Source organism: Clinocottus analis, unplaced genomic scaffold (genome assembly GCF_023055335.1).
Source record: "Clinocottus analis isolate CAN_PGR_092001 unplaced genomic scaffold, fCliAna1.0.p SCAF_41, whole genome shotgun sequence".
Taxonomy (NCBI): domain Eukaryota; kingdom Metazoa; phylum Chordata; class Actinopteri; order Perciformes; family Cottidae; genus Clinocottus; species Clinocottus analis.
Genome location: NW_027176165.1, coordinates 104673 through 118600, shown reverse-complemented (window position 1 = coordinate 118600; position 13928 = coordinate 104673). Strand labels below are relative to the sequence as shown.

At 45.7% G+C, this 13928-nt stretch overlaps 1 protein-coding gene across 2 annotated transcripts in view; it reads left to right on the top strand.

Annotated features, from left to right (window-relative positions):
- Window positions 1-4881: 4881 nt before the first annotated feature.
- Window positions 4882-13928, top strand: part of LOC137801450 (novel protein similar to human and mouse cyclin M4 (CNNM4)) — a 37936-nt gene continuing 28889 nt past the window's right edge. For both annotated transcript variants that reach the window (XM_068598886.1, XM_068598885.1), the window contains exon 1: window positions 4882-6313. In XM_068598886.1, the coding sequence (XP_068454987.1) occupies window positions 4900-6313 (1414 nt within the window). In that variant the 5' untranslated portion in view covers window positions 4882-4899. The remainder of the gene's footprint in view (window positions 6314-13928) is intronic.

The following is a 13928-nucleotide window of genomic DNA, read 5'->3' as shown; positions in this document are numbered from 1 at the left end:
AGTAGATCCATATCATATTATATAGTAGATCCATATCATATTATATAGTTGATTCATATCATATTATATAGTAGATTCATATCATATTATATAGCAGATTCATATCATATTATATAGGAGATCCATATCATATTATATAGTAGATCCATATCATATTATATAGTTGATTCATATCATATTATATAGTAGATCCATATCATATTATATATTAGATCCATATCATATTATATAGTAGATCCATATCATATTATATAGTTGATCCATATCATATTATAGAGTAGATTCATATCATATTATATAGTAAATTCATATCATATATATTCACTGTCCCCTTGTGCTGCTGCAAATTTCCTCTGGGACAAATTAAACTTAATCTTAAAATATGAATTGGAAATCCATAATTGAAATTCAAGGATTTCCAAATTGCACTTTAGTGCTGCACTTGAGTAAATAAACGCATCTTGTTGAGACTCCATCACAGCGTTTGAGTCTCAAGTCAAAGCTCAGCTGTTCAAACTGCATCTGGTCCCTTTGCTCTTCACTTGTTCTTTCATATTGATGCTGTTTTACTGATGTTTGTATCTTTCATGCTTTTATCTTTTTATCCTGTATTATTTTGTAAGGCGACCTTGGGTGACTTGAAATGCGCCTTCAAATAAAATGTATTATTATTATTTTTAATATTATTATTAATATTATTAATATCTCAAACAAACTTCACTGACATTCTTTCTGTCTTTTCCGTCGTGCATGCCTCTGAATCTTTTCTTTCTTTGTCCCATGCAAAGTACTTAGCAAAGTACTATACTGAAGTACACGTTTTGAGTAACTCGACTGAAGTATTTCTCCTTTGTGTTCCCATTCTATACATCTCAGAGGCAAACCGTGTACTTCAGTCTCTGATCCCTCTGACTGAGGACCAGAGGAGGAACACACTGTGGCGTGAAAAAGAAACGTCTGCTCTCAGTTTGAAATGAAAGTGATGTCATAAGATAGATAGATATGTATATATTAACAAGAGAAATAAAAGGTTGTTGTGTTCAGCTTTGGGAGGGATTCTACTTCATGATTGCTGTGATTTATATGTGTTAAGCAGACGCAACAATAGATACCTTGAATACACCGAGCGTTGACGTTAACTCACTGAAGCAAACTGAGCACAGAGGATGAAGTGACCACGAGGTGTCGCCAGAATGCATAAACACTGCATTCGTGCTACTTTAACGTGATTAAGTAGAAACAGCTATAGTACCAGCTCCTTAGGTTACAAGATGAATTCACATTTGAATCATTGCATGAACCACAAACTTTGTTTTACATTTATTTATTGTCACCATGCATGAAACAAAATGGAATATGAATTAAAAATAGCTTGAGGTTGGTCAGCGCCTCCAGAAGTGGAAGAAAAACAAAACTTCTGCATCGTCTGCACATCAGAATAATTCACTGTTTTGACAAAGCACATTTCATTTAAAAAAGTGATATTTTCTGGCTTCAGGAGGAGCTGTGTGATGATCTGATCCAGAAATGATGAACGTTGCTCATGTGAGGCTCTGTACTGGCAGGAGGAGGAGCAGGTGGTCTGCTGCACTGCAGACGGGTTCATTTGGGTTGTGAACCCCTGCCCTGTTGGTAAAGACGGTGAGTAAAACGCTGCTCACACGGTGATGCATCAGCATCAATAATAAGAAGATGACTTCTATTTGAAGAGCTCGTGTTTCATAATTTACACAAGCGTTCATCCGGCTGCACAATACAACACACCAGACACACACTGAAGTGTGAAGCAGACATCTAGACTGTCTTTAGCGTACAGACGTGAGAGTGGTATTTTATCATAGAATAAGCATATTTACCCTGCACATCCCTCCACACATTCAAGTCACTCGCCACTTCACCCATCACCTGTCACTTTCAACAATCATAACCTCATTCCGTGCACTTTACTTTACCTTTACTCTTATTATTGTTATTATTATTGATCGCTACCTTTATTTCTTTTTTTTAATTGCATGGCTAATTATTTACTGCATCTTTACTGCACCTTACTTATTTACTTACTTTGTACTTACTTATTACTTGTTTATTGAAATTTTATTTTATACTTTCTCTTGTATAGTTAAATGTTGTTGCTGCTGTTGTTTGTTGTCGATGTTGTTGTGTTGTGATGCACCTTCCGCCGGGACAAATTCCTCGTTTGTACTAACTCGCGTGACAATAAAAAGTTTCTGATTCTGATTCTGATTTTCCAAAACATTGAGCTTTATTACAAATTCTGTCTCGGTGGTTAACTTACAGTTCAAAGGCTTTCCCCTTGTTTTACTGTTTTCATGAAATAAGCACACACCTGTTTCAAATCTAAAATAGTTTGTCACCTGAAAGGTAACAAACTAACTAACCCTAACCTGAAATACTAATGAAGCATCTTGTTAGGTTTGCATTGTTTTACTGGTAAAGGTGAAGTGCACCTGTACAGCACGGCGTTGGTTCAGTCTACCGACCAAAAGCAGCTTCACTCCACTTTGCATCATTCACAGCAATTGATTTCAGTTTGATTTGTACAGCCTCACGAATTACAAATGTACCTCAGAGGGCTTAACAATTGACCGGCTTGGCTGGCCGGCTGCTCAACACTGATTTTGATTTTCTCAAGCCAGGTTTTGACAGGACATGTGACACACTTGTTTTCTCATTGTGTGTCATTTCTTCATCGCTGGTTTCTCAGCTTGAGGTTTGAATTTGCCGTCAGGTTCTCCTGGATGAACCAGGCAGAGCTGCTGACAATATTGTCATTATTGTCATTGCGGAGATTATTGTCATTATTGTCCTTAATGACAATAATCACATTGTTGTGAACAACATTCTCATTGTCGTCGTTAATGACAATAATGTCCTGGTTTTCAGCGTTCATGTTTTTTTGATAGGCCATGTTAGGAGGCAGAAAGTTAAGGAAGTCTCTTGTTAAAAAGCCAAACGTGTTGATTTACATTGTGAAATCCGTCTCCTTGTCCTTCCATTTTGACTTATTTCTGTAATTTTTGTTACAACTGGAATTTATAACAAAAACCTCAGTGTTGCGTGTTGATTTGTGCAGATCTAGTGAGGACCAAAGTGGGTGTGATCAAGGACTGTTGGTTTCGTCATTCGGGAGGAGGTGTGGCATGTTTTAATCTGACTTTCTCTGACATCAAACACACCAACGGTATCTCAACGAGCTCTAAACAATAATCTTGCAAGCTCACCAATTGTAGAAAAGGTTCAGGTTAATTCCACCAGGTTTGAGGATGTTCAACAGTTGTGTGTTTGCTCTGACATCTCTAATGCATGAGTGTATCTGAGGCTCATCTGATATGTGTGTATGAAATAACAATAAAGGGAAACAATTAAATAGACTTCTTCTATTGCAGCTGAAGTCAATTTATAAACTTCCTCATCTTCACCTGCTTCTTCTTTCTTCTTCTTCCTCTTCACCAGTGGATTTAACTTGTATATTCAAATACTACTAAAGCACAATTTCAAGGTATTTTATTTTAGCATCCTCATTTTGCATTATACTGCCAAAAAATTGCATTTGTAAATGAGATATACTACAACTTAACTTAAAAGTTACTCTGCAGATACAAAGCACTGTCGTGGACTAAACAATACGCTGTACTTCTCTACCAGCTACAATAATACAACATAATTTATCTATCTATTTCCCAAAGTATTATTTTAACCATTCATTAGAATCTGGAGCAAATGGATATTCTCTCAATTCAGGAGGAACTGTGCAGTGTGATCTGGTCCAGAAACGATGGACGTCCATGTGAGGCTGTGTATCCTGACAGGAGGAGGGAGCACGTGGTCTGATAAACTGGAGACATGTTTTTTTATTGCAGTTGGGAACCACTGCACTGTTTATAAGGTTGGTAAGTAAAATGCTGCTCACACATTGATGCGTCAGCGTTAACTATGGGATGCTGACTTTGTTCCTCCGGCTGCACCGTGTGGGATGTGACCACAAGATGGAGCTCTGTTCCAAGAAAATACATTCACATAGACTGAAGAATCAAAGGAAAAAGTAGATAGTTATGTCTTTAATCTTTTAAATTTAACGTTATTCTCTATATTTTAAGAAATAAGACATTGGTTCTGCACTTCTCAAACAAGTGACTGATGAGATTTCCGTCTGTCTTTTTCATGAAGCACCAACATCCTTTTATCTAAAGGTTTAGAGAATGGAGCTGTTGTGTTGCTGTGTGGTCTTTGTCATATTATACTCAGATGTTTCCATTATGTGAAACTCCTTATCTTTCAGAAAAGGCACCATGATAAATAAATCAAACATTTGGTTGTAGGGTATTTCACTTTCTTTAAATTACAATAGTTTAATGTCAGTTAGTTGAAATAATCCCATGTATTTTTTAATACAGGCCTGAAGATTTATTTAAAATGATAATGCAATTGAAATGTCAACACACCGTATCTGGATTGTTGCTAATAAAATATAATGTAAAATTGACAATATATTATATGGGAATTTAACAGTATTGATCAGCACTCATATCTTTCAGCTTCTATTAAAAATAAATAGATAAATAAATACATACATACAATATGCTATGTGGTGTCAAAAGCTCTAAATCTATGATTTAAAAATATAAAAATATAAAGTCAGCGAGAAAAAAACCCGTGAAACTTCGTGACATGTTTTAACTCCAGACAGTCCTCCTTAAAAGCAAAAAGAAAATATCAGTCAACCTTAAGAAATAAAACTGAAGGGGGCGCGGCCGAATGACGTGTCACCCGCCGATTGGCTGCGTGTCCGATGAATGCGGGAATGCAAATGAGCAGGGTGGGCTCGAGTGGAAACGAGTAGGTGACGTCAGTTCCCCATTCGCAGAGAGCGAAACAAACATGGCGATAGACTCGAGTGGACGGGGGTTCACACTAACTTTACTCGTCTTTTCCTGTGTTTTGGCGTGCGGGCGGACCGAGGGGCCGGCGGCGGACTCGCGGAGCGGGCCCCGGTTCCTCGGAATGCGGCTGGAGAAGAGCGACACGCCGGCCGGGACCACCGAGAGAGGGGTTATCCAGGTGACCGAGGGCAGCGACATCCGCTTCAGGTTCTACGGGCTCCACTTGCTGCCCAACAGCTCGGCGCTCATCAAGTTCACGGAACTTTACTCCAGCGAAAAGGAGGACGACACCTTCGGCGCGCTGATGGCCCCGATCAACAGGACTTGTTCGGAGCTCACGAAGGACATAGAGGTGAAGGGGACCATGTCGGTGACCAACCAGAACACCTCCGGCGTGGTCAGCCTGCGGATCAAGCAGCTCCGCAAGAGCGAGGTGGTCAAGGTGTTCGGCTTGTGCATCCGCGACACGTCGGAGAAGGAGGAAACGTGGTACCTGATGGACGACACCGACGGCAGGGTGCGCGTGGTGGAGGTGGCGAAGTCCCTGCTGCCCATCTGGCTGCAGGTGATCCTCATCAGCTTCTTGCTGGTGCTGTCCGGCATGTTCAGCGGGCTCAACCTCGGGCTGATGGCGCTGGACCCGATGGAGCTGCGCATCGTGCAGAGCTGCGGCACCGACAAGGAGAAGAAGTACGCGCGCAAGATCGAGCCCATACGCCGGAAAGGCAACTACCTGCTCTGCTCGTTGCTCCTCGGCAACGTGCTCACCAACACCAGCCTCACCATCCTGCTGGACGACCTCACCAAGTCCGGCATCGGCGCCGTGATCGCCTCCACCGTGGGCATCGTGATCTTCGGCGAGATCGTGCCGCAGGCGCTGTGCTCGCGCCACGGCCTCGCGGTCGGGGCGAACACCATCCTCGTCACCAAGCTGTTCATGCTGCTCACCTTCCCGCTGTCGTGGCCCATCAGCAAGATCCTGGACTGCGTGCTGGGCCAGGAGATCGGCACCGTGTACAACCGGGAGAAGCTGGTGGGGATGCTGAAGGTCACCGAGCCCTACAACGACCTGGTGAAGGAGGAGCTCAACATGATCCAGGGCGCGCTGGAGCTCCGCACCAAGACGGTGGAGGACGTGATGACGCCGGTGGGCGACTGCTTCATGATCCACAGCGACGCCGTGCTGGACTTCAACACCATGTCCGAGATCATGGAGAGCGGGTACACGAGGATCCCCGTGTACGAGCACGAGCGCTCCAACATCGTGGACATCCTGTACGTGAAGGACCTGGCCTTCGTGGACCCGGACGACTGCACCACGCTGAAGACCATCACCAAGTTCTACAACCACCCGGTCCACTTCGTGTTCCACGACACCAAGCTGGACTCCATGCTGGAGGAGTTCAAGAAAGGTTTGTGTGGATGTTGTGACATCTTTTGAGTGAATACATCCAGATAATCCCGCCACAGGCAGACCCTAAAGTAAATGTAGCAGCGCTCATGTGACTAAAGTATTCAACATCTCGCTCGATTAGCATCAACATATACTTAAAGTATAAATCATGCACATTCAAGAAAAGGTTTGTTGTAGAATTACAAAGTTGATGCATTAACGTTTGCGTCATTAATCTAAAAGTAGCTCCATCGTTGCAGCGCATGGTTACTTTTAATGTACACGCTTCATTTATTAGATTTAGTTTTGTATATTATAAAATCTGCAAACGCAACTGACAATGTGATGTAAATCAGGACGAAAACGTACAATATCCAGCTGTGAAATGCAGTGCAGTAGAAGTATAAATTAGCACGACAATGGAAATACTCAAAGTACAGAGTAGAAGTACTATTTGTCTGACCTGGAAAATACAGGAGGGACAGGAATATGGACGCCACACAGAAACCGCTCCTTCTGACTATGAGCTGGACTGGATTTACATTGTTGACGCTTTACTCTCTAGTTGTGTGTGTGTGTGTGTGTGTGTGTGTGTGTGTGTGTGTGTGTTAAACATCGCTCCTCTTTCCTCGTATCATTTTTTCATGATGTCCTCACGATTGTTTGAGCCTCATTTCTGTCGTGATGGTCGTCCGTGTCGCCGTGAGCTCGGTCTGGTTTTGCGACCAAGGGGCCTGCGTTGGTTTACAGCTGAGCTTGACCTTTGACCTCTTCGTGGAGACGGCCAAGAATGGAGACAAGTTTCCATCTCCTGCAAAGGACACTGCAAAGGAAAAACCAACACATGTTTTGTTGTGTGTGTGTGTGTGTGTTGGCTTGTAGATGAAGTGATGTTTATTTGGGTCTGTTGATATTGACGCTGTCGTCCGGAGTGTGAGGATGAAGTCCAGTGCAGTGGAGCTGACGTGCTGTGCGCTTCACGCGGTGCATTGGGAGACGTATCCCTCGTGTTGTGAGTATTCGATGTGGAAGTCGTATCAGTCTTACATTTCCCAGCTGGGGTTGTTTGCTCAGAGTTTCAAGAGGGGCTCTGCATCAAGTTCACCCCTCGTTCTGCCTGTAGACATTAGTGGTGGTATGACAACAACAGAGAGGAGGTTTGGCCCGTTTCTTACATCCAAACAAGGTGAGCAAGAAAACTTGTTTCTCTGCCGCCGTGTTTCTGAGGAAAAGAGACCGAAGTGGTGTTGAGGCTTTGCTTTGCTGCTGTTCGCTCACGTGCACACTCCGCTCTCTTAAGAGGAGTGTGTGTGTGTGTGTGTGTGTGTGTGTGTGCACACACTGACGCCACAAACCCCCCGCAGAGGTTTATTTTTCCTTTTCTCAGGCTTCTCGTCTCAAGGTCACAGACGGTACACACACACACTGTGTCTCTGCATCTCCCTCCTCTCTACCCGACTGTTAGACGGCGGAGCTGAAAACGCTTCGCCGGAAGTTTGACGGCCTCCTCGGTGCCTCCTATCGCGTCTCGCTGAACGCACCCGGACCCAGTCGCTGCCTCCTGATTGTCGTCTTTTCGGCGCCTTGCCGCTGGTCTCAGATGCAGCCGCTGTGGGAGTTGACTTCAGCGTTGCCGTAGTGGCGCCGCGTGACATTTGGCCAAGAAACGGCTCTGCGGCGCGTCAGTCGGCTGGCGAGGTGGGAGGGTTTGGCACCGAGCCACAGTGCACACGCACACACACACGCGCACACACACGCACACACACACACACAAGCTGCACAGAGAAGTGAAAACAATCTCCGTTGGCTTTTTGCTCGGTGGTGAGAGATTGGCTGAGTTTAACCCGATGGAGAGACCCCCCCCCCCGCCTCCCTAACCCCCCCTCCCCCTCCCTCATTACTGGTGATCAGACACACACCAGTAACACACCTCAAAGTACCAAACATTTTCACCTCGTCAACGGCGTTCGATGGTCCGTTTGTTTCGCGTCTTGGTTCGTGTTCGAACTGAGCTCAGCTTGAATTCGGACGTCTGGTTCGGTTTTCAATGTGAACGGGACAAAAGCGTTCTCGCTGCGGTGGGCGAAGCTTCAGGCCCGCCGCCGTGTGGCCTCCCTGGCAGCGCTGCCGTCTTGTGAATCTTGGAACAGCTTGAAAACTTATTTTGGGGAAACTTGAACAGAAGGAGCCTGACGGGTGACCGAAGTTAGAGGTGTAAGTTTGGAGGAAAAGTCTGTCAATGTGACGTTGCATTGGGAGTGGGGGTATAAATATGCTGGAAATATGAAAACGGCGCACAACCCATTTGGATCCGTCTAAATGCAGACTGTATTTCAGCTTCTCGTCACTTCATCAACACTTCTACTCCCACTGAACCACAAGAGATTTGACCCCTCTGTGGAAGTTTTTCTTCTCAGATTAAGTGTGCTGACTTTCCTGTTTGTGAACGGGTCCACTTCTTCTCAACTGTCCACGGATCCAACTGGAGAGCAGAGACTCAGTGAGGACGGACTCTGTGAGGACGGGCTCTGTGAGGACGGGCTCTGTGAGGACGGACTCAGTGAGGACGGGCTCTGTGAGGACGGACTCTGTGAGGACGGACTCTGTGAGGACGGACTCTGTGAGGACGGACTCTGTGAGGACGGACTCAGTGAGGACGGACTCTGTGAGGACGGACTCTGTGAGGACGGACTCAGTGAGGACGGACTCTGTGAGGACGGACTCTGTGAGGACGGACTCTGTGAGGACGGACTCTGTGAGGACGGACTCTGTGAGGACGGACTCTGTGAGGACGGACTCAGTGAGGACGGACTCTGTGAGGACGGACTCTGTGAGGACGGACTCTGTGAGGACGGACTCTGTGAGGACGGACTCTGTGAGGACGGACTCTGTGAGGACATGCTTTGTGAGGACGGACTCTGTGAGGACGGACCGCACCATGTATTTAGTTACAGGATCATGATTTTGTGACTCCAACATTTCTCGGACACGCTGAATTTTGCGACGACGACGTGTTGAGTCTCTCGCTGCAACCGTTTCATCGTGACGTCTCTCAGCTGGTTGCATGTGAGAGTAGATCTGCTTCCTGCTTTTTAAAAAAATCTTCTATGTTCATCAAGTTTTAATAACGGGAGTCAATAATCAATAATATCCAAATGGAATCCTCCATGAAGTAGTTTACAGAAAACACACACACACACACACACACACACACACACACACACACACACACACACACACACACACACACACACACACACACACACACACACACAAGGCTCCATTACACCGTAGAAGCGCTGTGTCCGTGTTGGCGTGGTAACAGGCCCCTCCTCTGACCCGGCTTCCCGCTGACATCTCAAGCTCCTCTCACCTGCCGCCTGGCATCTGTTTCCACGGGGACGGCATCGGTGTCCAACTGTGTGTGTGTGTGTGTGTGTGTGTGTGTGTGTGTGTGTGTGTGTGTGTGTGTGTGTGTGTGTGTGTGTGTGTATGTGTGTGTGTGTGCACGCTCAACCTCTGCTTTCTTTGGTGTGTGTGTGACCTTTTTTCCAGATCGACTATAAAGTGACCTTTTCGGATGAGATGAAATTTTAATGATGCAGGAAATAATAACCGTGGACATGAAAGAGGAAATAAAATAGTTCCTGGGCCTCTTAGAGACGTCTGCACATCTCAGAAGCAGAGGGTGTGGTTCATAGTAAACGGTGAACAGCGTATGGCGCCTCGGGCCTGGGTTGGGCCTCTGCGTCCTCGTCAGTGCGTCATGGAGGTTGGGCTTCATCGCTCTCTGGACATCGGGCATCGTTTGGAAAACACACAGAAAGGAGTGAAGCATGAAGCTCTGGGGGCTCGTCGCACTCCGTCAACAGACTGTCACATGTGGTCCTCCGAGCAGCCGCACATTGCACGAGCCCACGTTCAGGCCTCGGGCTCTGAGAATTAAACCCGTAAAGGATCAAAGGGAGAAAAAAACGACAACTCAGACAATCTTTCCTTTGTTTCCTTTAATCCCAGTTGCACCATTTTGTTGGTTGGGATAACAAAGAAAGGCTCAAACAAACATTATTTTCATTTCTCAAATTAACTATTTTAACCATTTGCATCGCAAAACAATCATTAATGCCCAAACTCAATCTGCAAGCTGTCCAAATATCTCAGGATATTAAAACACATGTAATAATGACTTCAACTCTTTGATTTGTGGACGTTTAAGGACGCCATCTTGTTATTTTTGTTGTGTTTTTGTGTGTGAAATGTTCACCAGTTGCTGACATTTTACCGGCCGAACAAAGAGAACTGGTTTGGGACGAGTCACTCGAGAAGACGCGCTGCTCTGACGGGACCTGCAGGTGTCACATCCAGAGGGCTGCGCGCTTTCTTTCCTCGCCCTCCCTTCTTTTGTCTCCTTTTGTGTTTAATCAACACTTTCAGCCGTTTGCCTCGTCACGCGTCCCAACCGCTCCAACGCGCTCCCATTCCTCACGTGACCGAGCAGGCGGCGCTCCCTGCACCGGCTTTACATCAGCACACCGTCCGATACCACATTCCTTCCCCTCAATCTCACTTGAGCCTCACCTCAGCTCTGACCTCGACCTGTCACTCAAATCCCACCCGTGAACCTGACTCTTTCAGAAGCCAGTGAGCAGGTATATTGTTAGCGTCTGCCTCCTTTTGTGTGTCAAAGGAATTTTCCACTGAGTGAATTATCACTGGCTGTATGAGGTTGTCACAAGGAGGACCTGCGCCTCCACTCCCCGTTCTGTGCGATGGGTGCGTCTCTACCTGCAGTCATTAATGCACTTCTCAGTGCCTCGGCCCGGTTGTTCGTTTAGTTTTCCTTCTGTCAAGGAAAGAGCAGTTTGACTCTCCGTTTTGAATGCGACGAAAGCAATAATGGCTTCTTTTGTTTTGTTGCTGCAGGAAAACAAATTGTGCAGAAAGCCGCTGTTGCGTAACAAACGCTTGTGTTTACATTGGAGCTGGCGAAGGGCCAGCAGAAGTAAGAAAACATGTAAAACAAGAATCTTCCAGATAACTGAACGGCCTCGAAAAACATTGTCAAACTCCTCCTGAATTATTCACTAAAAGCTGCTCAAGACTTTATTTACAGGAAGTGAGCCGAGCAGCTGTGGCACCGCGCTGCGTTTGATTAATTGTAAAATAATTAGCAGTTTGTGAGCGTCTGTTCGAGCTCCCTGCAGTTGTTTATTGATTCAGTGTGTGTGTCTGCGGTGGTATAGAGCTACACATAAACGTTGCACCCTTTTTGGTCTGAAACGTCATCAAACCTGCAGTACAAGGTCAGACCTGAACATTTAAACCGGAACTCATCCGTGCTTTTATTTTGAAGGATATGACATCATTTCGGCATCAACAAAAATCTGATCTTCCAGACGCAAAGTGCAGTTTAGCTGTAAAGGAAGCGAGGAAGCCGTGCGCTGCCTGTGTCCTTCACAAACCTGGAGAACCTCTCGTCCAATCATATTTAGTCACAAAAGGTCACTGTTAGCTTGCTGGCGTGCACTTTGTCTTGTCCAACACAATGTGTTCCCCTGTGGAGCAACGGCAGCCCGAGGTGACGTTGCCATGAGACAGTTGGAGTGTTGCATCTTAGAAGAAGAAAAGAGCTGACTCATCATTCATATGAAGCAAAGTTAAGACTCTAACGACCCCGAAGAGAGTTTCACCAAACATGCAGCTGGATCGCCACTGTGTCCTCAGACACTGGTGTGTGTGTGTGTGTGTGTGTGTGTGTGTGTGTGTGTGTGTGTGTGTGTGTGTGTGTGTGTGTGTGTGTGTGTGTGTGTCTTTCTATTTTTAAGCCGGCCCTTCAGGTGTTCTGCTGAGTCACAGTGTAAAACAATCTCTCTCTCACTTATATCAGCCGATCCATATTCTTGACTCTGATTTTAATTTAGAGAAGATAAAACCTAAATGATTTGATTTTGGTTCTACAAGCAGCTGTTTTATTCTCACAATATCGATAAAGACACACCGTTACTCTGGTGGATACTTCTTTGATGTCTCAAATTCTTCCATCGGCGTCTATTTTTAGGTTATAAGTATGTTTTGTTCTCATTGGTTGTCGCCGTCTTCCTCAGCAGGTGGAGTTTGCACATATTTAAAGACACGCAGTTCATTTCCATTTTTCTCAGCACTTTTTAAGCGCTTCTCTTCCATCTGAGTTTCATCCTTCACCTATTATTAATCATCACTGTGCTACACTGTGGTGATGACAGCCTGCAGCCCGGGACACATCTGTACTCTGAGAGACGTGGACCGGCTCCTGGGCCGGCTCCTGGGCCGGCTCCTGGACCGGCTCCTGGACCGGCTCCTGGGCCGGCTCCTGGACCGGCTCCTGGGCCGGCTCCTGGACCGGCTGCAGGGCCGGCTGCAGGACCGGCTGCAGGGCCGGCTGGACTTTTTACACTCATGTTCTCTTAGCTTCTCTCTCTTCTTATCAGCCGCCTGCTGCTTCTCTCTCTTTTCCTGTCACTTCAGCGTAAAAGTGCTGACGGTGCAGCCGCAGTCCTCTCAACTTTTAGTGTGTGAGTGTGAGAGTGTGTGAGTGTGAGAGAGTGTGTGAGAGAGCGAGAGAGTGTGTGAGAGAGCGAGAGAGTGTGTGAGAGAGCGAGAGAGGCGTAATGATATCAGTCAGCTTGAAGAAAGAGCAGCTTGGCACTAATGACTCAATGTCACACACACACACACACACACACACAGCTCTGTTTTGTGGTTCTGCTACACATGCTATTACACAACACTGGGCCTGGTACAATCTCTGTGAAGAGCAGATCGGGCCGCTCATCACGCTCCGGTGCAGCTCCTGAAACACACTTCATACGTTCATCGTGGCCTCGATGCAAACACGTCGCGGATGTAGGAGTGTGTGGGAGTGTGTGGGAGTGTGTGGGAGTGTGTGGGAGTGTGTAGGAGTGTAGGGGCATAAAACTCACGGTTTGCGTGCAAATCTCTTTATTTGGGTGACTTCCCAGGAGGAATAACAGGAAACGACAGGTACCTCCTGAAACCATGAACAGTAGCAGCAAAAAGCGATCGCTCGTTTGTTACAAACTGACTCGCCTTCAACAGAAAACTGCACTGAAATAAAAGAAAAGGAGATGGAGAGAACGACCTTCCTGCTGAGGACGGGCGTAACATAACTAGGACAAAATGGACCGAACATCTGTCCAGTAAGGAAATGGTGACTCGGCTCATGACCTCACGGCTCATGACCAGAACTCATTGAACATTTTCTTTGTATGTTTCTGTGTGTTGAATGAATTTGCTGACAAAGTGTTGCATCGCTGTTCTGACTGTTTTGGTTTATATTATCATCTATTTTTTTAACTCATTTTTGTGTGTGCGTGTGTGTGTGTGTGTGTTCTTTCCTTGTGGTCCTTTTGGCCAGACACATGGTTTGTTTTCTGTATTTTTTCTTACCTTTCGAGTGATGTAATTTCCCGTTGTAGAAACAATTGTATAAAATATATATTTTTTCAAACAACTCACGGTTCAGAGTCGCGGATCGGATTAGCACACAGATGATGGATTATCCACTATAACTTTTAGAGATCCCGATCCATGGTCTCAGATACAGATTGTTTTGTGTGATCAGCTGCTCCACAAGC